This window comes from Panthera tigris, chromosome B3 (genome assembly GCF_018350195.1).
Source record: "Panthera tigris isolate Pti1 chromosome B3, P.tigris_Pti1_mat1.1, whole genome shotgun sequence".
Lineage (NCBI taxonomy): Eukaryota > Metazoa > Chordata > Mammalia > Carnivora > Felidae > Panthera > Panthera tigris.
Window position 1 is genome coordinate 60,709,499 of NC_056665.1, and position 12,079 is coordinate 60,721,577.

At 35.6% G+C, this 12,079-nt stretch overlaps 1 protein-coding gene across 3 annotated transcripts in view; it reads left to right on the forward strand.

Annotated features, from left to right (window-relative positions):
• TMEM87A (transmembrane protein 87A) overlaps positions 1-12,079 on the forward strand; it is a 40,051-nt gene that overhangs the window by 14,013 nt on the left and 13,959 nt on the right. The window contains exons 7-12 of one of the 3 annotated variants that reach the window (XM_007081701.3): positions 953-1,070; positions 5,374-5,435; positions 6,220-6,403; positions 7,390-7,489; positions 9,993-10,086; positions 10,853-10,924. In XM_007081701.3, coding sequence (XP_007081763.1) covers positions 953-1,070; positions 5,374-5,435; positions 6,220-6,403; positions 7,390-7,489; positions 9,993-10,086; positions 10,853-10,924 — 630 coding nt within the window. Of the gene's footprint in view, positions 1-952; positions 1,071-3,452; positions 4,114-5,373; positions 5,436-6,219; positions 6,404-7,389; positions 7,490-9,992; positions 10,087-10,852; positions 10,925-11,534; positions 11,604-12,079 lie in introns of those variants that run through there. The other 2 variants (XM_007081702.3, XM_042989081.1) reach the window with 2 other exon arrangements.

Here is a 12,079-nt window from a genome sequence, read left to right on the forward strand (position 1 = left end):
TGAGCATTTGAGAAAACCTGTGGTTCTACAGGAAAACACATAAATACGCAAAATCTGTTAACCAGTTTGAGGGTTTTCATAGATCAATGAAGCTTACTCAGTGGTGTCTGGACAAAAGTTTTTTTTAAGACCACAGGTAATAAATTGCAAGTCTAAGTAGCAGTACCTCCTTTTACACACAAAGAAGAAGCCAACAATTTTCTGTGTTCATCTCCTTTATCTTTGTGTTTTAGTCTTGTGTTTGTGAAGGTCCATTGTCCCACCTAGCAAGTGTGGCAACAAAACCTCGAAGGCTTTTTGCTCAGCCTATGTATAAATTCACTGGCCTTGGAGCAGATTCTTTCCAAGTAACCAATTTTGTAAACATGGAGGCACTTACCTCCACTTCCTTTACTTTGAGGAACAGTGACTTTTTCTTTCCACGTAGACCAGCCATGATTAAATTTTTGATAAAGATGTGAATGCTTCTAAGAAATTCTGGTAGTCTTGAGAAGAACATTGAACAAAGAGAATTTATTCAGGAATTAGTGTTTATAATGTAATTCACTGTCAGCATCATGGGTGTTTTTGTTTTGTTTTGAGATGATTTAAATCTTTTTAGTTAATCCGTATGAAACATAACCAAGTATTCTAGCATGGCTTAATTAAACAGATTCAATGTAGTGATTTTTAGCTGAGGTTTTCCTTGTAAATAAGTGTTAAGTATGTGATTTTTGTGCATAAAGCTATAACATGTCCTGTCTTTTAGTAACTTATAGTCTAACTTACTTTATTGTATGTACTATAAACCTGTTTGTTTTATTGTGCCTACCACTATTTTAATGAATGGAAATGAAGAACTCAGCCATATTCCTGGGCACATTCTGGAACAAGATTTTCATATTAACATGTGTTTTTAGGTTTTAATACTTGTAGATATGATGTCCTTTTTTTTTTTTTTTTCTCTCTCCAGGCAATGCACGATCCACTGAAAACTTGGCAAGATGCACCATACATTTTTATTGTACATGTTGGCATTTCATCCTCAAAGGAATCCTCAAAAGAAACTTCACTTAATAGTCTTTTTACCAGTAAGTACATTTTGTTCCTCTTTACCATTCATATTATCTAGTTGTGTCATGTGTAATGGGTAGTGTAAAATTTCTTTAAGGGAGGGAATAATTAAGAATGTTTGTTGTGTATCAGACAGTCTTAGGTACTTCGCTTGTACTTTCTTCATTTTCCTTCATTTGATCTTCCTAGTTTTAGATTTTTTAATTGGTGTTATCTTTTCAGTATCCTGAAAATACACTGGGCAAAACTTGATTACCAACTCAAAACTTGGAAATTTTTGAATTAATTGAGTTTGGTAATTTTTTAATGTCTCAGTTTTACTTAGTGTTTTTTCTAATCTTACTAACCCAGTTCATGGGTCACCATTCCTTACTTGGAATTTTGTGGTCATTTACTAACCGGTCTTATTTTCTGTAGTTCTTTTTCTTCTTCTTTTTTTTTTTTTTTTTTTTTTGCTTCTTCCTTCTTTATAGTTTTCTTTCCACCCCTCCTTTCTCAAGTAGAATATTGAATAGGAACAGTGATAATGACCATACTTCTCTTGCTCTTGACTTTAATGGCAATATTAGCACATTTCACAATTACGCTTATTGTACACTTTTCAAAATATTCTGTGTTTGGTTAAGGATGTTTCTTTTCCTCGTTTACTAAGTGTATTTTTTTCTGCCCTTTTTTTTTAGTATGAAGAATGGTCAGCTTTATCAGCTGTTTTGATTGTGTTGATTTAACTGATCATGTAGATTTCCCCACTTAATCTCTTAATGTAATACATTATATTAATTGATTTTCTAATGTTAAAGCATTCTTTAATTTCTGAGATGCCGATATTTGGTCTACACACACACACACACACACACACACACACACACACACAGCTGGCTTCTGTTTTCCAGAATTTTATTTGTAATTTTTGGTCTATGTTCATAGTAGGATTGGCCTATAATTTCCTTTTCTTTTTTCTTTTTTTTTATGACATTTTTTTTATTAAAATGTTTTATTTATTTTTGAGAGAGTGAGCAGGAGAAGGGCAGAGAGAGAAAGGGAGAGAGGCTCTGAAGCAGGCTTTGCATGGAGAGCACAGGGCCCGATGCAGGGCTCAAACTCACAAACCGTGAGATCATGACCCAGGCTGAAGTCGGACGCTTACTCGACTGAGCCATCCAGGTGCCCCTATAATTTTGTTTTCTCATACTGTCATCTATGGGTTTTAGCATCGAGGTTATGCTAGTCTAATACAATGAGTTGGAGAATGTCCCCTGTATTAAATTCTATGGAGTAGTTTTTGTAAGGGTAGGATTATTCAGTTATTGAATGTTTTGTAGAGCTTAACTTATGATAGTGTTTTGGCTGAATGTTCTTTTTTTCCCTTCCTACATAGAGATTTTAAACAACTGATTAATTTTCTTTAATAATATGTTGTTTTTTTAGTGATTCTATTTTTTCTTGAATCAGTGTCGTTTTTGAGAAATTGTCCATATCTTTCAAGTTTTCAACTGTATTGGCATGAAGTTATTAATAGTATTTCTTTGCAAAAAAATAAGTATCTGTAGCTTTTTTCATTCTTTTTTTTTTTTAAGTTTTTATTTATTTTGATAGAGAAAGAGTGTGCAAGTGGGGAGTGGCAGAGAGAGGGAGAGAGAAAGAGTGTCAAGCATGCTCTGTACTGTCAGCAGAGCCTGATGCAGGGCTCAAACTCATGAACCATGAGATCATGACCTGAGCCAAAACCAACAGTCAGATGCTCAGCCACCTGAGCCACCTAGGCACCCTCTCTTTTCACTCTTATTATTGTCTTTGTGTCTCCTTTTTTAACTTTTTAAATCTTTGTAGAATTGTATTTTACTATACAACAAACCAACAAACTATTGGTATTTGCTATTTCATTATTTCTTTTGTTTGACTTAATTTAAAATTTTAGTTTTTTATAGATTCTTGGGTTGAATGCTTTTAATTCCCAATCCAGAGGTGGCTCTTATGCTCCATAGTTATATGGGGTATAGCATCTAGGTAAGCCAGCAGCTGGCCTGGCACAGTTTCTGGGCCTAAGACATATGTGTATCTTCCTGTATTTCTAGGCCCACAGCTTTCTAGTAAGTTATAGTCTAAGGCAGCAGTTGCCAGCATTTACTTTCAGCCTTCTTTCTTTGAAAAGAATGGAGGGGCGCCTGGGTGGCTCAGCTGGTTGAGTGTCCAACTTCGGCTCAGGTCATGATCTCGCTGTTCCCAAGTTCGAGCCCAACTGCCGTAGCTTGCTTTTTGGGCCCAGAGTCAAACATGACCATAGCTTCAGCCTTATATACTGTTCTAAGTTTTTGTTCAGTTTTGATATTTGGAGGTATTTATCTTGTTTTCGAGCTTATGTCCTCATTTTGTTTTATTCATCTATTGTTTGGAGCTAGGAGGAAGATACATTGAAGCATGGACTTAACTACACCGTGTGAAATTCCTAGAATTTTCGAAAACCGTGTTACCATCTTTTTTCCCTTCAGTAAATCCTTGATGTTTCCCCATTGCCTGTCAAATGTTTACATTCTGCAGGAAGGCTTATAAAACTCTGCAGCTTGTCCCAGTTCACCTTTTGCTGCTTTCTTTTCAAAATGCTACTATATGGTACTATGTGCAGCCTCAGACTACGTGTTCTTTAAATATATATCATGCATTTTCACACCTGTCCTTGTTCATGTTTTTTCCTCGTCCCAGATGGCCTTTTACTTTGTCCTGGGAAATACACATTCATCCTTTAAGGACTGGCTCAGAGGGATAGTTCTCTATATTGCTTTCCTACTGTCCCTTCTAGCAGAAAACATCTTATGTATCTTTCTATCTCCTGTTTTCTGTAGTGTGTGTCACATAGTAAGTGCTCAATAAATGTTATTTTATGTTGTGGCATAGAGCAAGGGGTAGCCAAATTTTCTTAAAGGGCCAAAGAGTAAATGTTCTCTCTACTACAGCTACCCAACTCTGCCATTGTTGTATAAATGCAACCTTAGATAATATGTAAGTAAGTGGATGTGGCTGTTTTCCAATAAAACTTTTATTTATAAAAAGTGGATAACCACATTTGGCTCATATGCTGTACTTTGCTGACCCCTAGCATGGAGTAAACAAAGGGTGTAATAAATAATAAATAATTATTTTATTTGCTCTTTTATTAAGTTAAGAAGGTATAGATTTAATAACCAGTCTGCTTAAAATTTTTATGATTTATGAGCCTGGGTGGCTCAGGCAGTTAGACGTCTGACTTTAGCTCAGGTCATGATCTTGTGGTCTGTGAGTTCGAGCCCCGCATCGGGCTCTGTGCTGACAGCTCAGAGCCTGGAGCCTGCTTCATACTCTGTGTTTCCCCCTCTCTCTACCTCTCCCCCACTGACACTCTGTCTCTCTCTGCCTCTCAAAAATGAATAAATGTTAAAATTTTTTTTAAAACTTTCATTATTGCTATTGTGGGATGCTCATTTATATGAGTGTTGGACCTAGTTTACTTTTTTTGGTGAGGGGGACCAGGTTTACTTTTAACAATGGTATGTCCTTTTTGCTTGATAAAAATTAGGAAATTTTCATTGACTAGACAGTTATTAGTCTGTCTCTGGATATAGATATCACTTCTCATATAAATCAGTTTTTCTTTATTAATTATACCTAAAATTTATCCAAATAGTTTTATCAATTATAATTTTAAAATAATCATAGTAAAAAAAATAGTCATAGTTTTGCTTCAGTAAGGCAAATCTGTCTTTAAATTCTTGTTACTATCATTAAACACTTATTGCGTACCTTCTGAAAATGATACATTAATGTCGCAAAGTCACATAAAATTGAAATAGGTAAAAAAAATAAAGTAATAGGAAAATCTAGATAAAGATAGATAGAGGACAAAGAGGACAGCAGAATGAAGGAATGAAGTCCTGTACTTTTCAAAGCACATTAGTGATGTGTTATAAGAAAAAGTATATATGAAAGGTGTTTAGAATTTAGAGGAGATGGGTTATAGTTCCAGTGGGCAGCTCACAGAAGGCTTTGTGGAGGAAATACATTCATTCTAGTCTTTAAAGGATATGTATATGGGAACAGAGGGCTTTTCCACTTAGGATACTGACTGGAGCAGAGAGTGGACGTTTGTGTGGTACACGGCATGAACCTTGAGAATATAAAACTTCGTGAATTTCAGAGTGCTCTATAAATAATATTCACCAGAATTGAAACGATTAAAAGTAAATAACCCAATGAGATTTTCATTAATTTCATCAATCAAATATTGCACAACGTTTTTGTTTAATTTCTGCATCCTTTACATTAATTCTGAGGACTGTGTTTTGGCAGTGACTGTTGAAGTGAAGGGTCCGTATGAATATCTCACGCTTGAAGAATATCCATTGATGATTGTAAGTGAACTTACATTCTTTAACCTTAACATTACATGAGTTAACCTGAAAGATTGTCCATGTTTTGTGGCAATATTCTTTAAAGAATTTTTCCTGAACAGTTCAGAAAATACTGCTTGTAGTTCTGTACTTCTTACTGGATTGTGACATTCAGAGTGTCCGTGAATTCCTCTGTGCCTTGTCTTCTCATCTGTAGAATGAGAAGATTGATGACTTGTGGAATTTCAGAATTGGAAAGTACCTCACAGATAATTTCACATCTCACATTCTCTCTAGAATCCAAAGCAGGGCACTTCTTACAGCCCTATAGTTTCTGATCCCATTTAAAGTAACTAAATGATGACACTGCCTCATGTGTGTCTGTGTCTATGGGAATATCCTTACTCTATTTTCAGATTTCCTTTGTTCATGGTTTTCTTCTTTTCCCTTTCATAATTTTCCCACTTTGTTATGTTTCATTGCCTTCAGATGTATCATAACCCTGCCATATTTTTTTCCTCTTTAGTGTTATCTTCATTTGTGTAATTTTACATAGTGAGCTGAAAATGCATTTGTAATGCAGAAGAGCGGTTACTCTTATTCATAGGTCCTTAGGTAGTCTCTCAATATCCAAGAGGAGATCATTTTTTTACGTTAATATGGGACTCCAACGAGATAAATTCTTAAAGTAGAGGGTAGAATTTTTTTTTTTTTTTTTTTTTTAATAGTTTAAGACTGCGTATTGATTCCAGATTGGCTCTTGGCCCTAATTTTCCCTTTTATTTCTTACCCATTTGGATGACAGTTTTTCATGGTGATGTGCATCGTATATGTCCTGTTTGGTGTTCTGTGGCTGGCATGGTCTGCCTGCTATTGGAGAGATCTCCTGAGAATTCAGTTTTGGATTGGTGCTGTCATCTTCTTGGGAATGCTTGAGAAAGCTGTCTTCTATGCAGAATTTCAGAATATTCGATACAAAGGAGAATCAGGTGTGTAACCAAAAAATGTTCACCAGTTTGTGAATGATTGACAGGTAAGACATGTGACAGTTTAACTCAGATCAGCAGTCATTAATGGTTTTGACTTCTCAGTTACTTAATTATTAGAATAACTTAAGCATAATCATGATTGTGACTCTTGTTTTTAGCCTTATAACTTATGGGTTCAGTGATTTAAGAGTGATGGTACTGAAATACACAAGTTACAATAGTAGTGGCCATTTTGGGTAAGATTATTACCATCATTGAATCTCAATTGCCTTGATTTTTAAGGCACCATTATTATGTGCATCTGAAAAAGAAATTACTGCCAATTTAATAGTAAGATACCATTGATTATAGGACATACTTTGATTTCAAAGATGTTAAAATCCAAGAACTGGTAAAATACAGTAATATCAGGAAAATAGGAGGGTGCGTAGGTTTACTAAAGTGAACAGGTAATGATAGAAATTGTTTTGTACTGAAGTTTTTTGTGATAGTTTTGGTTCTTTCTCATCAGACATTTAAGTTTTAATGATTATTGTCGTAAGATTACTAGTTTCCCCTGTCTTTGAAAGGGCGTGAAAATAGTAGATGTGAAAATGATTTGAAAGCTGTGTATTTTGTACTTTTCACTGTATATATTCAATGTGTTTATATATTTTCAATGTGTGTTCTTCAGTTTTTAAAAATGGGGGAAAGTTCCTAAGTGTTCTAAACTGTCAGGTAAGTGAGATGTTCTCCTGAGGTTTTAGTGAAGTAGGGTTGGGGAGGGAAGGTGATTTGAGCACACCCAGATTGCTGTTCACATGAGCAAGGTAAGTAAAATCAGCTTGTGTACTTGTAAAAATTGCAAGAGAGGTATTCTGTTTGAACAGGATAATCCCAATGCTTATTCTGACGACTGTTAGAGATCTAGCTCTATGTTCTGGTTCTAGAGTCGCGCCTTTTTCCAAACCTAGATTATAGCACCCTTTCCTGCTTCTTTCTCACAGTTCAGGGCGCTCTGATCCTTGCAGAGCTGCTATCGGCAGTTAAACGCTCACTGGCTCGAACCCTGGTCATCATAGTCAGCCTCGGATATGGCATAGTCAAGTAAGTATTAACTTTTTATATGGAAGAATGTATTAAAATGCTGATTAAGTTGAATCAGTATTTCAGGTTCCCATTGTAATTCTGAAAGAATTGATGTAAGAACCGCAGTAAGACAGTTATCTGAAATTTTGTAGATTTATAAAAGCCAGGAAATGTAAAGTGTTTCATTTCACTTCTTAGAACTCAAGGAGCATTAGCAGGAAAATCTGCAATATAATGAATGACAATTAAAACATCAAACTTTTAGAGTGAAATTGCAGTGACTTCTAATCTTCCAAAATATTTTTGCAAATCACAGTTTTTCATGGGAATGTCATTCAGTCTGAAAAAACAGTCTGAAAATAATGTACTTTTTATTTAAAAAATTTTATTGCGTGCCTTCTATATACTAGATAGTGTTTTAGGCCCTGGGGATATAGCAAGTAAACAAAAGACTTGGAGTTTACATTTGTGGAGGGAGGGGACAAAGATAAAAATAACTGAGTAAAATATTTAATATTTATTTCAGTGATAAGTGCTATGGAGCAAATAAAACAGGGGGAGGATTTAGAGAGTGCCAAGCAAGAAGTGGAGCTTTCAGCTGTAAATACAGTGGCCGAGGAAGGCTTCACTTAGTGACAATTAAGCAGAGATCTCAAGGTGGTGAGGGAACTATATGTACACTTAGAAGAAGAGATCCTAAGATATGGTCAGATTCTGTGTATATTTTGAAGGTAGAGCCAATGGAATTTTCTGATGGATCAAATGTGTGATGTGAAAGAGAAGAGGAATCATGGATGATGCCAGCTGTTTCGGTCTGAGCAAGGAATGGTGGAATTGATATTTATGAGTTCAGGAAGACCTTAGATAGAATAAGTTTGGAGTAGAGTGAATATTAGGAGGTGTTAGATGCCCAAAGGGAATAAAGGGGAGAGAGTAGGGTAGAGATATGAATTTGGGAGTCATCAATATATAGATGTTATGTAAAGCCATGAGACTGGGATGTGATCACCAAGGAAGTGAGTGTATGTAGAAAAGAGGTCAAAGGATTGAACCTTGAACAATTTTAATTCTTTAGAATTCAGTGAGATGAAATAGAATTAGACCAGAGGAAGTTGAGAAGGACCATTGTGGTGAGAAGCAAACCTGAAGACTGTTTCAAGGAGAGAGTGATTGTATCAAGAGGGTTGAGCAGTCCACTGGGTTTAACTTCATGGGAGATGTAAGTGACCTTTAACAAGACGGTTTTGGTGAAGTGCTAGGATAAAAGCTTGATTGGAGTGAATTCAAGAGAGAAAATAGAAGCAGAGGAGTTGGAATTAGCCAGGTATAGACAGTTATTTCAAGTAGTCTTGCTTTAAGTGAGATTAAATAAATGAATTTTAATAAAAGAAAATCTTTTTAATGTTTATTTGTTTTTGAGAGACAGACAGAGTATAGGCAGGGGAGGGGCAGAGAGAAAAAGAGACACAGAATCTGAAGCAGGCTCCAGGCTCTGAGCTGTGAGCACAGAGCCCGACATGGGGCTCGAACTCAGGAACCTCGAGATCATGACCTGAGCTGAAGTCGGACGCTTAACCAACTGAGCCACCCAGGCACACTTGAGTTTCAATTCTTTTAATTTATTCATTTAAAGGAGTTTTGCTTTCAGTGGGTTAAGGGGAATAGGGTGGGTTTCATTTGTAAAGTTACTTAATTCATTTAATAAATATTGGAGTGCCTCCTATGTTCCAGGAAGTAGATTTCTAAGATATGACAGTAGGGAGAAAAATCCTTGCCCATACAGAACGTTGCTAGCATATAACAAAAAAATACAAGCACAAATATCACTTAGGCTTAGGTAGACATGATTTACAGCAGTGCATCTCAAACTTACAGTGCACTAATGAATCACGTGGAGATCTTGTTTAAATGTAGATTCTGATTGGGTGGCATTTTGAATGTCATGGATTCAAGACTTCCTTCAAGAACCTGTTTGGAAGACTTTATATTTTGTTGGATTCTGAGCTTACAACTGTACAGGTTATCTAATGAGTTACAATAGGATATTTGCTTATATTGTTAAAATTTTTAGATTTGAAGATGGTATTGTGGTTATGTTTTTAAAAAGTCCTTATTGATTAAAAAAAAATACGCTGAAAGATCATATGGGATGATGGGAGGTGGATGAGGCTTGTATGAAGCGGGATTGGCCATGGGTTAGTGGTTTTTGGGACTGGATGATACATATAGAGGGGTTCATTATACTATTGAATGTTTGAAAATTCTCTATAATAAAAATGACTTTTTTTAAAACTTTAAATGCAGTAACCAGGGCCAGATCTAAAGTTCTGGTATTCACTTTCTTGGTTTAAGACTATCTGTTCTTCCTTTTTTTTTTTTTTCCTCAGATACATCAAGTATGTCTGGCTTATCTCTGCTAACTTGTTGGCCTGTATTAATCAACATGAGTTGCTGTTACTTAGCTTATTTTGGAGTTTGTAGCGTTGGTATTCAACTCTTGTCTTTGCTTTCTTCTATTTAGGCCTCGACTTGGAGTCACTCTTCACAAAGTTGTGGTAGCAGGAGCCCTCTATCTTTTGTTCTCTGGAATGGAAGGGGTCCTCAGAGTTACTGGGGTCAGTACTGCTTAATCTGAGTATTTGTGGTCAGTTCATATATATCGTTTTTGTCTTGAGAGGGTGAATTGGAAATGTCTGTGGGCTTTTTCTTCTAAGTCACCTTAGAACTCTGATTTTCAAAATGTATGTATAATGCAAATTTTCTTTTTAATCTCTTAGAGCTTTGTAAGTTTAATGTGTGACCAGGAATGAATGCTTTCCCTCCTGTCTCCATATTGCTACCTATTCCTCCTCCCAGACAGGGGCTCTCATTCTTGTGTAAGGGGCAGACATGGTAATCATGTACTTGCTCCATAATCTTTTTTATTGTTTTAAAGTGGCAGTGCTCTTTGCTAACCACCACTTGAGTTTCAAAGGCTTTTCTAAAAATGCAACTAAATGTTTCACATCCTTCTTAAGGATTATAAAATCATGCCCTTTGCCAGGAAGGGAACCAAAGCACTGAAATATAAATGATAAAGAAATTTATGTTAGAGGTGGATTAATGTGAAGAAGAACTTGGTCATTCCAGCAGTTACTTATTTAAAAGTTACTCCCAGCATTAACCCATTAGATTCATGGTGGCAAATACTGTAAATTTGACTTTGCCCTCAAGAAAACTGAGCTCTGTAAGTTTTGCAATAAATTGCCCCGTAAAATAAAACTCTTTATGGATGCATATTTGTTTTTCATATCACACTGTCCTCTATGTAATTTCCTTCAACTTTCAGCAATTTTAATCTTAACTCTTGTCTATTTCGTTTTCTTTCTTACGCTGCTGTAGTCTTTTTCTTATCCCTTGGCTCTGATAGGAAACCTGGCCCTCTCATCAATTGATGCCTGTATTATTTTATGGATATCCTTTCAATAATGTCCTGGTGATTGGGCAATCAGGGTTATATAAATAGCGGCTTATATACATAAATGTGTGAAACAAACAGCATAGTTTTGGGGACAGATAATTTGCCTTACATTTTATTTTGGGGTATGCTCTTATTTGTAGATTTACATTATATTACAATTCTGGAAATTAGTAATTCTTAATATATTAATGCTGCAGTACTTTGAAATATGTGAACGGTCTTTTTAGACATGTAGCCAAAATCACAATCACAGGAGATAGAATGGAATGTCGGCTTGTAACACCACAGCTTTTTAGTGTGTCACTTCTTAACATGGATCTTAGCATGCTAGGAGTTTTGTGGTGGTTGCCTCTTATTAGTTAGCAGCATGTTTTATTGTATTGACATTGTAATCAACAGTTTGTGTGAAATGCTTACAGCTGTATATTCAATGTGATCGTTTGTCAGAAGGGAAGAATGGTGTAGGTACAAAATATTCCTTATTTTCTTTTAGTTTGAATGCAAAATCATTCCAGATGATTATGTAAATGCAGAATCGTGCTGGTTTCTTCTCTGTGCTCTCTAGACATCTCTTTTTCACCACCTCTTTTTCTTTGTCTGCAGGCCCAGACTGATCTTGCTTCCTTGGCCTTTATCCCCTTGGCTTTCCTAGACACTGCCCTGTGCTGGTGGATATCCTTCTCATTGGCTTGTTTGATGGTGGTCCATTTTCTCCCCTTGGAGATGGGTTTCCATTGATCTTTCTGCAAATGGTTTTTACCGGTTTTGTTGATTACTCTTTACTTTGGGAATAGGGTGTTTTCATTCTAATGAACTGAGAGTTCAGGTAAGCAGTTATTTTGTTTTTAATTTTAAAAATTGCAGTAAGAGTTGGTGACTGTCGACTGAGCACAAGATAAAAGCTTCTGGCTCTTTTAAAAATAAGCATTTCACTTCAATTTTGGGCTTAATGTTATCTCTCTTAGTGTTAGAATCACTGACTGCTCTGGTCCTGCTATTTCTTTCAGCCTCTGGCAATTATTAAATCATTCGAAAATTATGTAAATATTTTGATTCTTAAAATATGATTTTAGGAACTATATGAGGTTATATGACTCCTTTTTATTTAAAAGCAAAAATTTTTTTAATGTTTATTTTTGAGAGAGAGA